At 39.2% G+C, this 15,444-nt stretch overlaps 1 protein-coding gene and 1 pseudogene across 1 annotated transcript; one reads left to right on the top strand and one right to left on the bottom strand.

The window, feature by feature from the left end:
- Nucleotides 1–1,207: 1,207 nt before the first annotated feature.
- Nucleotides 1,208–2,122, top strand: Msantd5 (Myb/SANT DNA binding domain containing 5). The gene is given in 3 exon segments (XM_046467644.1): nt 1,208–1,316; nt 1,319–1,543; nt 1,857–2,122. Coding segments are annotated over 3 exon segments (507 nt in total). The 3' UTR covers nt 2,030–2,122.
- A 5,511-nt stretch (nt 2,123–7,633) lies between these two features.
- LOC124109123 (dehydrodolichyl diphosphate synthase complex subunit NUS1-like) lies at nt 7,634–9,861 on the bottom strand (annotated as a pseudogene).
- Between the last annotated feature and the right edge of the window lie 5,583 nt (nt 9,862–15,444).

The raw sequence follows: 15,444 nt of genomic DNA, 5'->3' as shown, positions 1-15,444 counted from the left end.
AACTTTAGTATGCATAATTTGAACCAACCCCTTAGGCAATACCCTTTTGCACTATCTTCAAAGCCCTTTGGATTATGGTTTGTTTGTTTTTTCTTTCACTCTGGCAGCTGGTGACATATTCTTCCAGGGCCTGAGTGACACAAGGAATATTCCAGACTGTTCCTTTCTGCTGGTTCTTACCATAGAAAGTCTTTGCTCATAGACATGTTGAGAATGGACACAATCCCAGGGTCAGTTCCCCTCATTCATGCATTGGCCTGTACTTGGCCAGGGGATTTTTCTGAATATCTACAAAGCTCTTTCTCTTTCCTTCTCCCCACCCTTACCTCAATGCTGCTTCTTTGTACTGTACTTGCCCTGTGATATCTAGAACACTTCACTCTCCCATGTTCTCATCTCCAAACACCAGCAACACTGGAGTTTTTTCTCTTTGCTCGCCAGCCTGGGAGCTCTGCGGATTTGTGTTTGTAACTGAGGTCCTCCATTATTTTAAGATATACATGTGTTTCCAGATTATTCTTAAGAGAAAACTATTTCCAGTGCTCTGATTGGCTGATTCAGGTAAGTCATTAAGACATTCCTATTATAAAAATAAAACTTTGATCTTTTCATTCTTTTAATTAGAAAATCATGCTATAGGATAAAATTTCCAGAAATACCCAGGTGCTAAAGAAGGGAAAAGAAAACAAGAAATCAGGAAAGCTCTCAGGTATAACGTTCTGTGTCATATTTGGGTAGAAAAAATGTTCTATTCCATCTTTATCTTTCTGAGTCTGTGCTCAGCCTAGTCCCCTAGGAGGGATAGCTCTGGGGATGACACGGCTGTCCTCAGCATTCTGGGATCTCTATCCTTGCCCACAGCCCTGGACACCTGGAAGTGGTGAAAGGTTCCACTTGTGGGGTGGGAGAGAGTAGTCCCACATCAGGGGAACCTTTACCAGCAGTAAATGTACCATCAAGGCCCTATCTATTCTATTCTCTGAAATTTATTTTATGAAACTTGAACATCATATATACTTTCCCATGTTTTCCCGACTTGTCCCAATGACTATATATTTTGGACATGGGGACTAAAGCAGATGCTGCATCCAGGACTTCTCATCATTAAAGATTTTTATCATATTCTACTAATTGAAATAAAGCCATGTTTGGGCCTGCCACTGTAGAGAAAGGGCCTCTGAGACCCCCTAATAAGTGCAGGTGAGTGATGCCAAAGTACACCCACATTCTTCTATTCCTTGCAGTGCACTCAATTAAACCGTGGAACAATCGAGAAATCCAGAGTTTCCTGCAAGAATGGGAATTTCTTGAACATGAGTGAAGAATAATCATGTAATATCAAAAGCAATTTCCCAGCGTCTTAATCAGAGAGGCATAAAGAAGAGCTGGAAAAAATGTTCCCACATGCTGACAAGTTTGCAGGATCTGTACTGGACTATCTGTGAGGCCTACAAGAGACCAAGAAGTGAACCGCTGCCTTGTCCTTATAGACAAGCCCTGCACAGAATCCTGGGGTACAGACAGGAAGACCATGACCTCTCAGGTTTGTCTCTTTCTGTACTCACCTTCAAGGTCCTTTTGTGAATTGTATCAGCTGGCCTAATCCTCAGGGCAGGGAATGATAGGACAGGATCCTGCCCACAGGGTCCTTCTATATACAGTATAGGACAGGCCTCTTTTGGTACAACTGTCCCTCTTTCTCCTATTTCTTCTTAGTTAAATCCCAAAAGAGTGACCTGAGGGACTTTGCTCATAGACTTGTTGAGAATGGACACAAACCCAGGGCCAGGCAATGTCGTAGGCAAGGATTCAGGTGGGTGACATGTCCTGAGCTCTCTGTGTGCCCTCTCTCTCAGGTCTTCTCTGTACAGATGTTGCTTCTGACTTGCTAGCTCTTGAACACCAGCCCGAGGACTGCGGTGCTTCTGTTTCCTTTGAGGAGCTGCTGTGGGTCCCTCCACCTGTGATCTTCATGGAAAATCCTCAGGCACCCGGATGGGAACCCTGGAACATGAACCTTCCAGGATAACCCACCCTGCAACAGAACAATCCAACTCTGTAACTCGTGATTCTTTCCTTTCCCCATCCAATTGAATGAGAATAAAATATGAAATTAATTGAATGACCATAGTCTCATCCCTTTCTGCTTTGTGCTTGTGGCTCAGATGGAACCCATAATTATAGAGAAGCCAGGGGGCAGGGCAGGTGTTCAGCCACTCGGGTGACTTGAGTCCTACCCTCCTTCCTTCTCCCATAATGCTTCCTACATGGAAAAGACTCCTTTTCCACAGAGGCAATTTTTACCTTCAGAGACAACTGTGTTCCGTCCTGTCTTCATCCTCTAACTGTGATCATAGAACTTAGTGTTTCTGAGCCTCAAGTTTCTCCTATTACAATTGAAAATGATGGAGGCTGGGTTGGAGCTCAGTGGGGTGCTTGCCTAACATGCACAAGACCCTGGGTTGGAGCTCCAGCACTGCAGAGAAAACAAAACAAAGCCTCGAAGATGGTCTTTCTTATTTAGGTAAAGAATAAGTTTTTAGGATAAAAACATACATAGGTGGTATAATCATCCTGCATGTTATTCATTTCCATATTCCTTGGTGGTCTATTTTTTCAAACACCTGTCAAAAGATCATTTATTTGACTGATGGATTGTAGTACTCATAATTAAATCCAGGGGCACTTTACCACTGATCTATATCCCTAGACCATTTTTAGTTTCTTTAAAAATTATTGTTTGGTTCCAGGGATTAAACCAAGGGCACTTAACCACTGAGCCTCATCCCCGCCCTTTTTATTTATTTTTTTTTATTTTGAAACACCTCACCAAATTGCTGAGGCTAGCCTTGAACCTGCAGTTCTCCTGCAGAAGAGGCACTGGAATTACAGGCATATTCCTGTATCATTTGTTCATTTTAAAAATAATAGTAATAACACTGTTCTTTCATAAAAGAGAGGATGTAAAATTATTTCGATTATTTTTTGTGGACTTTGGTAGTATTCCCCATAGAGGCCTCAATCTTACTTAATGTTTTGTACAAAGTCATCACTGGATTTACTGAATAAAAATCTCAGATGTTATTTCAAAGAGGAACAGGCTCATTTTTTCAAAAAACCTTCTCAATCTTCATGTATTGTCTCACAACAGCCTTTAGTAAGAGTAATTCCATTTGGTCTTTTGAGGAAACTTCATACCGACTTCCATAGTGGTTGAACGAATTTGCAATCCCACCAACATCCATAGTGGTTGAACGAATTTGCAATCCCACCAACAGTGTAAAAGTGTTCATTTTACTCTAAACCTTCTCCAGTATTCATTATTTGTATTCTACATGACTGCCATTCTAAGTGGGATGAAATAAAATTTCAGTGTGGCTTTAGTTTGCATTTCCTTAATTGCTAAAGATGCTGAACATTTTTTCATATATTTGTTGTCCATTTGCATTTCTTCTGAGAATTGTCTGTTTAGCTCTCTTGCCCATTTATCAATTGGGTAATTTATTTTTTTTTGGTGTAAAGATTTTTTAGTTCTTTATATATTCTAGATATAAATATCTGTCAGAAGAGTATCTAGCAAAGATCTTCTCCCATTCTGTTTTTAAAACTTTTTTTTGAATGATAGTAGAGTATATTTTGAAATTTTATATATATACAAATAAGTATGACTTGTTCTAGTTAGACTCCCATAATTGTTGTACATGATGCTGAGTTACATTCATCATATATTCATAGATGTGGATAGAAAATATCTGTATGAATCATTCTTTCTATTTCCCATTTCCCTCTCTTCCCCTATGTCTAGTTCAATGAACAACTAATCTTCCCCTCCCTTATTGTGAGTTAGCATCATATGAGTTATCATATCAGATAGAACATCCTGTCTTTGGTTTTGGGGAACTGGCTTATTTCACTTAGCGTGATATTCTCCAGTTCCATCCATTTACCAGCAAATGCCATAATTTCATTCTTTATGGCTGAGTAATATTCCATTGTTTATATATACCATATTTTCTTTATCCATTCATCTGTGGTAGGGCACCTAGGTTGGTTCTTGTGAATTGAGGTGCTATAAACATTGAAATGGATGCATCACTGTAGTATGCTGATTTTAAGTCCTTTGTATATAGACCGAGAAGTGGGATCACAGGGTCAAATGGTGGTTCCATTCCAACTTTTCTAAGGAATTAGAGAAGATAATGCTAAGGGAAGTTAGCCAATCCCAAAAAAAACAAATGCCAAATGTTTTCTCTGATATAAGGAGGCTGATTCATAGTGGGGTAGGGAGAGGGAGCTTGGAAGGAATGGACAAACTCTAGATAGGGCAGAGGAGTTGGAGGGGAATGGGGGGGCAGGTGTTAGAAATGATGGTGGAATGTGATGATCATTATTATCCAATACATGTATGAAGACACGAATTGGTGTGAATATATTTTGTATACAACCAGAGATATGAAAAGTTGTGCTCTATATGTGTAGTAAGAATTGTAATGCATTCTGCTGTCATATATAAATAAAAAATTAATTAAAAAAAAGAATAATCATCAAATGAATATTTTAGGATATTGAGAATACTTGAAAATATTTTTACTTTAAAAATCTCATTTTAGCATGTTTCTACTTAAAAATCTTATTTTGAGGCCTGACATTAATTGCTCATATTTTTGAAGATATTAACTGCATTTATAATTAGGTCATTAATGCATTGTAATTGATTTTATATATTGTAATGTAGTTATACAAATATTTTTGTTCATAAATCATTCTATCATCAATATTTACTAAGTAGTCATATTTTCGTTAGAAATTTGAAGTGTTCTGGCTTTATCATAATTACTTCTAAGTGTCTTTAGTTCGGCTATAGTTTTCTCTATGATTGATCTTTTTTTTCAGGTTGTATGGTCTCAGTTACTATTATTTTATAATAAATTCTGTGATTTTGATTGAATTTCACTTAACATTCTAAACAATTTAGGCAAATTAAAATCTCTCTTATATACAAAAAATAAAATTAAAAAATGAGGGAAGTATTAGAGAACACAGTACATTGCCGGGTTTCTGTTCTCGCGACTAAAAGGCTCAGGGGTCACTCCAGTTGAACTGGGCTTACTGGGCTGCACGAAATAACCACACAAGAGACACAAATACCTTTTTATTTGGGGTCGCTGTGACGGCTCCTCTGACCTTAAGGGTCCGCAGAAAGAGAGAGAGCGAGAGCACATGCTGACCCCTTTTATTGAGGAGAAGCTATTCAAATGAGGCAAGGAGTCAGGTTTCAGGGGACTGAGTATCTTCATGATGTCCACTGTCAGCAGGTTGACTGACACCTGGGTAGGCCACACCCAAGGGCACAGTAAGAGAAGGGGACACACACAAGATACTTCCATGGAAGATTCTATCCTAAACAGGGCAAGGCGTCATATTACAAAGGAACAGGTGAGCGTAACTTCACCCATGGGGCTATAGCAAGATACAACCATGCACAAGACACTGACCCTCCAACCCAAGAAGGGTGGGGAAAGCTCTGCTACGTTTCTGTGACTGAGCGCCTCAACACCCAGCCGGGGAGTATAACCCAGTCATGTGTAAGGTTGGTCTCCCACAGTACATAGACCTACCACTCTGAATAAATAGCACCAGGGTTTTAGAAGTCAAGATTTCTGATTTAAAGCCTTTAGACCCTATTGCTTCCCTCTTTGTGGGATCAGAGGGGGTGATGAGAGCCATTTGGGTGGTTGTTTGGGGTGAAGAAAACACTTTTTGTTCAGTTTTCCCTAGTGATCAAACTTTCATTTTTAGGAACAATATATTGATTGACTTATTAAGTGGAAATATTCTCAGTTTGAAGGAACTTCAGGAGTGGAGTTCTACTCTGCTTAAATGTTGAAAGCTTGCTCATCTTCAGAGCAGAGAGAGTACTCATCTTCAGAAACCCGTCCATTTTCATTTCTTACTTCTTTATAGTTAAACAAGGTGACTTGAGAATGTTGCTTTGGTGTCTGTGTTCTGGGTTGTGAAGAACATTTGAAAAAGAATTCTAACTATACTGAAATGCAGAATTTAAAAAACTTAGATATTGAATTAGGCAGTCAAATACTGAACAAAAGGTGAATAAGTTGTAATCCCAATAGTAAAAGTGGATATTTTCCTAGAAAAGAAAAATAAGTTTTGATTCTTATTTTGTGCAAAGAGTAGTATACTATGTAGTATGGTTCAAAGTTGGTTAAAATTTTCCCATTAACTGTTTTTATACAAGCATGTGAGAAGTTACCAGGACAACTTTTTTCCTCAAAAATAGTCTGCTTGAGAAGTTAGGCAAGAGAAGGATATAAAAAGGATAAATATAGGAAAGGAAGAAGTCAAATTACCACTGTTTGCAGATGATATGATCTTAGACTTAGATCCAAAAACTCCACCAAAAGGTTAGGTCCTTGATCCACTTTGAGTTTTGTGCAGGGTGAGAGAGAGAGGTTCAATTTCATTCTACTACATATGCATTTCCAGTTTTCCTGGCAACATTTGTTGAAGAGGTTACCTTTTCTCTGATGTACGTTTATGGTAACTTTGTCTAGTATGAAATTATTGTATTTATGTGGGTATGACTGTGTCTTCTATTCTGTTCCATTGGTCTTAATGTCTGTTTTTATGAGACTACCATGCTGTTTTGTTACTATAGCTCTATAGTGATGCCTCCTGCTTCAATTTCTTGCTAGTATTGCTTTGGCTATTCTGGGCCTCTTATTTTTCAAATAAATTTCATGATTGATTTTTCTATTTCTATGAAGAACATCATTGGAATTTTAATAGGAATTGCATTAGATCTGTATATCACTTTTGATAGTATGGCCATTATTAGTTTTTTAATAGTAATTTTTTAAATTATTAATAGTAGATGAACACAATATTTTTATTTTATTTAGTTTTTTTTTTTTTATTGTGGTACTGGGGATCAAACCCAGTGCCTCATGTATGCTAGGCAAGCACTCCACCCACTGAGCCACAACTCCAGCCCAGTATAGCCATTTTGACAATATTAATTCTGTCAATCCAAGAAAATGCTAGATCTTTCCATCTTCCAAGGCCTTCCTCAATTTTTTTCTTTCGTGTTCTGTAGTATACATTTATTAACTCTTGACATTATTTTCTGTTTAAGGGGCCATTTAGAAAGTCATTTCCTGTTCTAAAAGTTGGAGTAATGACCCTGTTTTCTTCTAGGAGTTACATAGTTTCTGTTCTAATTCTGAGTTCTTTGATCCACTTTGAGTTGACTTTTATTCAGAGTGAAATAAGGGTCTAGTTTCATCCTTCTATATATAACAACCAGTTATCCCAGCTCCATTTGGTAAAAAGGCTTTCTTCAATGTATGTTTTTGGCACCTTTGTCAAAGATCAGAAGATTGTAGATGTGTGGATTTATTTGTGTCTTCTATTATGTACCATTGGTCTATGTATCTGTTTTTATGCCAGTACTGTGCAATTTTTTTACTATAGCTCTTAATATAATTTGAATCAAGATATTGTGATGCCTCCAGCATAGCTTTATTTTTATTTATTTATTTATTTGGCTTAGAATTGTTTTGACTATTCTGGATCTTTTCTTCTTCCAAATGAATTTTAGGACTGTTTAGGATCACTAGTTCCCCATATACTGTTCATGGGATACATATTGAGGAAGGGCAGAGACAAAGTCCTCATTAGTGGTGTCTAAATAGGAAGACAAAGACAATCTTAGTCAATCTGATTCACTTGGGAACAAAGTATAATGTGTAATCCACAGTACCAAGCTTCAATACTAAACCAGGATCAGGGAAACCATTTAAATGGGCAAAAGTCCTAAGCAGCTCTCACAATATCTACTCTTCCATATGGGGACAGCACTTTCACTACCTAATGACAATTTAAAGCCTGATCATCTTTGTCATGACTATTTGCAAACTCTGGTGAGTAGCTGGAACAACTTAGGCCTGAAAACTCCTGCTGTTGTTTCAAATTTTCATCCATCAAGGAATTCTTTCTTTTGAAGGTACAGTGGTGGGCCTGGTATGCTGCACACCTGTAACCTCAGTGATTTTGGAGGCTGAGGCAGAAGGATCTCAAATTCAAGGCCAGTCTTAGCAACATAGTGAGAACCTATCTCTAAATAAAAACAAAAAAGGCTGGGTATGATGTATCTCCATGGTAGAGCACCCCTGGGTTCAATCCCCAGTGCCAAAAGAAAACAGAAAAAAACCTTGGTGGTGATAATCGCTAATGTAGGCAATGCCCACTACCACACATCACACTATGAGGCGTGTGAATTCCAAGAATATGGGTTCCTGCCTTTCCTCTGCAATCACCAAGCCCATGAGCACTGACACCTTCTCCAGGGAACTGCCTTCAGTGCAGGGGATAGGAGGGTGCCTGTGGTTACTGTAGTTGCTTCCAGGTACTGTGAAGCCCAGCGGCACTAGACTAAGGCCGAGCCCCTAAACAGCCTCGCCTTCAGATCCAGATGCAGGTGTTCATCCCAAGGTGAAGGCACGGCTAGGAGGTGAACAGTGGATGCTAGTAGAGCAGTATCTGCACACTAGCTCAGTGGTGCTTGGGCACCCTTGGCAGCTGTTTATCAGCCCCTGGTGCCCAGCAGGCCAATAGCTCTGCATCCCCCTACCTGCCCTCCCTCCTGAACCCTTTTCCTTTGCCAGTACATAACCTCTTACCTCACCCCCACAGTCATCCTCCTTGGTGATCTGTTTTTTAAGGAAACTTTTTATTTTGAGATTTTTAGCATTTCACATGTAGTCATAGTCACAGCAAAAGAAATCCCAAAGAAATATTCTTTATCCAGTGTGTTAGCCAGTTTTGCAGTACTATAACAAAACACCCAAGAAAAAAGAAGAAAGGTTTATTTTGGCTTACAATTTGGAAGACTTTAGTTGGTGGTTGGTTGGCCCCATTGCTTTGGGGCCTGTGGCAAGGCAGTAGCAGAGGAAGCTGCTCATCTCTTGGCAGCCAGGAAGCAAAGATAGAGGAAGAGGAAGTATGGGGTCCCCAAATCCCCTTCAAGAGCACATCCCCCAGATCTAACTTTTCACAAGACCCCACCTCCTAAGGGTTACACCACTTTCTAATAGCACCATGGGCTGGGCAAAAGCTTCCAATTTTTTAGGGGACATTAAAGACATAAACCATCCAACCAGGATCTCCCAGTGGTAAAATCTTGGAAAACTGAAGTATATTACCATAACCAGGATATTGACATTGGTATAATCAACACAATCACCCAAGAATCCATGAGCCATCTCATTCCCTTCTAACAGCTACACACAACTCTCTCACCCTGTTCCCCTCCTTAACTCCTGACACCCACTGAATCATTCTCCCCTTTTATATGTTTGTCATTTCAAGAATATTAATTAAATGGATCATATGATATGTAGTCTTTTGGATTCACTTTATCTTTTTCTCACTTGCCATAATTCTCTGGCAGTTTATCCAGTTGTGTATCAGGGTTTTGCGCATTTTTATTGCAGAGTAGGGTACGAAGGTCTGACTGTACCACAATTTGTCTAATCATTCACTCACTGAAGGACCTCTGGATTGGTTCCAGTTTGGGGATATTATGATTACAGCTGCTATAAACATTTAGGCACAGGTTTTTCTGTTATTACAGGACATCCACTGGGATAAGTGCCCAAGAGTGAAATTTCTGGGGGTGTGTTTAATTTGGGGGGAAGGGAAATTGAGGATTGAACCTGGGGGTGCTCTACCCCAAGTTATATCCCATTTTTTTGAGATAGGGGCTCCCTAACCTGGCCTTGAAATTGAAATCCTCCTGCTTCAACTTCCGGACTCACTGGGATTACTGGTATATGCTACCATGACTAGCACGTGTTTAATTTTTTTTTTTTTTTTTAGGAAACTGCCAAACTGTTTACTGGATGGCTATATCATTTTACATTCCCACCAGCTGCATATGAGTGATCCAGGTTTTCTGTATCTACATCAGTGTCTGGTGTTGTCCCTATTATAATTTTTTTTTAGTTGTCAACGGACCTTTATTTTATTTATTTATTTATATGGGGTTCTGAGAATCAAACCCAGTGCCTTACACATACCAAGCAAGTATAAACTCACCAAACCACAAATCCAGGCCCTTATTTTGAATTTTAACCATTCTAATAGTGAATGGCATCAGCTGGCCCAGCCCATTCCAGAGTTCCCTGAAAAGAGCTTGCAATGCTGGCCTCTGGCTAGGTTCCCTCCCCACAGCATTCCAGAGTAGTAATACCTAATAATGGTTTCCATTTTTCAGTCCTCCAATGGCAGTGATGGTCCCTTCATGTTTTTTGGCCATTTTCTTAGGGGATTCTTTGCTTTTACTGTTATGACTTGAGGATTCTTCATATATTCTAGATATAAGTTTTTTGTTGTTTTGTTGGTAACAAGGATTGAACCAAGGGGTACTAAACACTAAGCCACATCCCCAGCCCTTTTTTAAAATTTTAATTTACAAATCTTTCACATACATTCTCATTTGACCCTCACAACAACTGTGAGGTAGGCAGCACAGACATTCTTCTCAATTAACAGATGAAGAAAGTGAATCTAAGAGCAGTTAACTGATGTGCCCAAGGTTCTATAGTTAGCAAATAGTTTGTAATATCAGTCTTTGGCCTAAAAATTCAGTGCCCAACCTCCCCTCATACTTGCCTTACCCCAGCCCTTTTTATTTTTTTATTTTTGAGACAGGGTTTCTCTAAGTTGCTTAGAACCTTGCTAAATTGCTGAGGCTGGTCTTGAACTTGCAGTCCTCCTGCCTCAGCCTCCTGAGCCGCTGAGATTACAGGAAAGTGCCACCACACCCAGCCTAGATACTAGTCTTTTGTGAAATGTAGGCTATTCAAATATTTTCTGCCTGCTTGTACCTTGTCTTTCATCCTCTTCACATGAACTTTCACAAAGTAAACATTTTTAAAAGATCAAATTTATCCATTTTTAATGGGTACAGCACTCAGTATAAATTGAAGAACACTTTGTCCTATATTCTGAAGACTTTCTGCTGTTTTTCTAAAATTTTTATAGTTTTAGATATTGCATTTAAGTCCCGGAAACATTTGAGATAAATCTTGAAGTTTAGGTCAAGGATCATTTGTGTGTGTGTGTGTGTGTGTGTGTGTGATTGGGTACCTCCCTGACTGGGTGTGAGGCACTCAGGCCAGCTGTGTCAGAGCTTTATCCCCACCCTTTTCAGGTGTGAGAGCCTGTCCGTGTGGGGGTGTGACTGACCATTGACCCTGAAACCAATCACTGACCCTGACCTTGGAATGCTATCCCCTCGACCTTCATTGGATGGAATTTTCCCCTGAATTTTTTGTTCCCCAATAAAAGCCCACTCTCTGGTGTGCTCTCCCCTCTCTCCTGCTGGTCTCTTGTGTCAGGTAGCTCGAAGCAGGAGCCAGGAAGGGCCGACTCTTAGCTGGGCAAGAAAAAGGTAAATTGAGTTTATGTGTCTTTATTTTGATCTCAGTTAACTTCTATGTTTAGAACCTCTAGTATGAAGCTAGCATGCTGGTCACGCAGCAGATGTGTGTGTGTGTGTGTGTGTGTGTCTGTCTGTCTGTCTGTCTGTCTGTCTATGAATATCCAGTTGCTACAGTACCATTTTTTTAAAAAACTCAAATGGGCCAGGCAGAATGGTACATTCATTCCTATAATCCCAGCAGCTCAGGAGGCTGAGGCAGGAGGATCACAAGTTCCAGGCCAGCCTCAGCAACTTAGTGAGGCCCTGAGTAACTTAGTGGGACCTGGTCTCAAATTAAAAAATATGAGGGAAAAAAAGCAGGGCTGGGAATATGGATCAATGGTTAAGTATCCTTGGGTTCAATCCCTTATGGGGGATTGAAGGGATAAATGGGAATATGTTGACCAAAGAGTACAAAGTCTCACTTATTCAAGATTAATAAGCTCTGGAGATCTAATATACAGCATGGTCACTATAGTTAATGTTATTGTATTTTATACCTGAATTTACTTCAAGGGTAGATGTCTCTCTCTTTTGTTTTTCCTGATACTGATACCACTGAAAAACACTCTCAGTCCTTTTTTATTTATTTTAGTTTGGAACAGGGTCTTACTAAATTGCCCAGGCTGGCCTCAAACCTGAGATCCTACTTCAGACTCTTGAGTCATTGGGATTACAGATGTGCACCACTACATCTGGCATACCCTCTCTTCCCTACAGACAGAGGCCCAAATAGCCAAAGCAATCCTTGTGAGAAAAGTGAAGCAATATCAGACCTTAAACTATATTACAGAGCTAGAGCAACAAAAATGGAAAGGTACTGGCACAAAAATCGACATGAAGACCAATGGAACAGAATAGAAGACACAGAGACGAACTCATACAAATACAGTTATCTCATACTAGACAAAGGCTCCACAAACATACTTCAAAGAAAAGAAAGCCTTTTCAACAAATGGTGCTGGGAAAACTGGAAATGCATACATAGAGAATGAAATTGAACCCCTATCTCTCACCTCGCACAAAAATCAATTCAAAGTGGATCAAAACCCTAGGAATTAGACCAGAGACACTGCACCTACTAGAAGAAAAAAAGGCCAAACTTTCCACTGTGTTGGCTTAGGAATCAACTCCCTCAATAAGACTCATAAAGTATAAGAAGTAAAATCAAGAATCGATAAATGGGATGGTATCAATCTAAAACGCTTCTTCACAGCAAAGAAAACAATCAAGAATGGGAAGAGAGAGCCTACAGTGTAGGAGAAAATCTTTGCCACTAGTATCTCACATGGATAATCTCCAGAATATATGAAGAACTCAAAAAATTTAATACCAAAAACCCAAATAATCAATAAATTGGCAAGCAAACTGAACAGGCACTTCACAGAAGAATACAAATGGTTAACAAATAAACAAAAAAAAATGTCCAATATTTCTAGCAATTAGAGAAACGCAAATTAAAACTACACTGACATTTCATCTCACTCCAGTCAGAATGGCAATTATCAAGAACACAAGCAACAACAAATGTTGGTGAGGATGTGGGGAAAAGGTACACTTGTACATTTCTGGTAGGACTGCAAATTGGTGTAATCACTCTGGAAAGCAGTATGAAGATTCCTCAAAAAACTGGGAATGTATTATGCAGAGGAAACTAGGAATGTGTTGTGCAGAGGCTCTGACCCAGGAAACAAGGCTCAAAGATTGAGCAATTGAAAGAAGATGTGAGGCACAGTGGGAATACTGGTCATCCTTTATTCAGGGGCAGCCATAGCTATTAGCCAGCCCCTAGCTTCAGCTCCAGCTCCCAGCCAGGTCCATTTTAATTCTCATTTTCCCCCCATTTTGTCTCCATTAGTCCCCCATTAGCCCATTTCACCCCAATTATTTTCCCTTTTTATATGCCCTTTTAACACTGCCACCAGTTACATAAGGGGGGGGTGTGTGTCTCACAAGTTAATGTTCAGAGTGTTTCTGGCCTTGACTAATCATAACATAGCCGGATCCTAGCTCTGTCTACATGCTGAAAATATAACTTAGCTGCAGTAAGGGAACCTAACTACAGCCATTTTGGGCCTGCCCCAACAGAATGGAAACACCATTTGACCTGGTTATACCACTCCTAGGTATATATCCAACAGAGTTAAAATCAGCATACTACTGTGACACATCCACTTCAATGTTTATAGCTGCTCAATTCACCATAGCTAAGCTACAGAACCATCCGAGGTACCCTTCAACAGAAGAACGGATAAAGAAAATATGTACACAATGGAATGTCCCTCTGCCATAAAAAAAGAATGACTTTATGACTTTGTCTGGTAAATGAATGAATCTGGAGATTATCATGCTAAATGAAATAAGACAATTCCCAAAAACCAAAGGTCAAATGTTCTCTCTGATATCTGGATACTAGCACACAACAAAGAGACAGAGGGGAAAAAATGGATTAGACAAAGGAGAATGAAGGGACAGGATGGGGATAGGAACAGGAAAGACAGTGGCCTAAATCTAACATGAATTTCCTATGTACAGATATGTATATACCACTGTGAATCTCTACAGCTCATACAGTCACAAGACTTGCATCCCAATTAGAATAAGACATACTTCAGGTTTGTATAAATATGTCAAAATACACATTACTGTCATGTATAACTAAAAGGAGCAAATAAAATAAAATAAAGGACTTCCTCAGTTTTAGAAATCTAGTTTAGCTCCATTGGTTTTCAATGCCCAATTTTATATTCCAGGATTTATACACACACACACACACACACATACACATATCCAAAGTAGTTTTTGTTTTGTCTGTTTTTACCTGCATTCACAATGTTGACTGAAAAGTCTTTCATTTTTAAGCTTTAGTGAAATACAATTGACAATAGTGCATATATTTAATATTTAACTTGATACTTTTATATATGCTTTTATATTACCACAATTAAGCTAATTAATACACCCATTACTCATAAAGTTACTTTATGTGTGTGTGTGTGCCTTTAAGATTTCATTATAGGCAGCACTATGAAGACAATATCAAACATTTCTGAAAAGTACTTCTCAGATTATTTGCTTAAAACTTTGAAACACAGAAAACACTCTTCCATTTGTACAGATATCATCAATCAATACAAATTCTGGAAAAGTTGGCTTTAATGATCAGGATAAAGAGAACAAAACAACATCAATTCAACTTGGAAATCTTGATTAGTTCCAGAAAGAATGTTATTATAAGGGAGCCTGCTACCTCCTGTGAATGCCTCTTTTGCATGTGCTGCTTGCCAGTCTTACACATGCACCCACCATTGTGATGCCATCTGCCACTAGACCCTCACCCAAAGCAAGTAAATGCTGGTGCCATTTACTTCAATTTCCATGACCATAAGCTAAATAAACCTTTTTTCTGTATAAAGTATCCTGCCTCAGAAACTTTGTTATTGCAGCAGAAATAGATTAAGACAGGTTTATTTTTTGCTTATCTTTACCCCTTAAGATGATCATTGTTATGGTTTGGGCATGAGGTGTCCCCCCAAAGCTCCTGTGTTAATGCAGGAATATTTAGAGGTGAAATAATTAGATTGAGAGCTGTAACCTCATCCTAGTTTGAGTGGACTGTGGTGGTAACTGTAAGTAGATGGGGCATGACTATAGGTGGTGATTCACTGGGGGAATGCCCTAGAAGGGTATATCTTTCCTGCAGCCCCTTCCCTTCTCTTTGTTTCCAGGCCACCTCCAGCTGAGTAACTTTCCTCTGATGGGCTCTTTGGCCATGATTCGGCCATGATGCTCCAGCTTGTCTTAAGCCCAAAGTGATGTAGTTGGCTGACCGTGAACTGAACCTCTGAAACTATGAGACCAAAGATACTTCTCCTCCTATAAGTGGGTCTTGTCAGGCATTTCGGTCACAGTGACATAAAGCTAACACAAACATCTATATT

This window comes from Marmota monax, unplaced genomic scaffold (genome assembly GCF_021218885.2).
Source record: "Marmota monax isolate L192 unplaced genomic scaffold, Marmota_monax_Labrador192_F-V1.1 WCK01_AAM20220418_F8-fsc00199, whole genome shotgun sequence".
In the NCBI taxonomy this organism is placed as follows: Eukaryota; Metazoa; Chordata; class Mammalia; order Rodentia; family Sciuridae; genus Marmota; species Marmota monax.
Note: the sequence above shows the minus strand (reverse complement) of the source record. Positions and strands in the feature narration are given on the sequence as shown.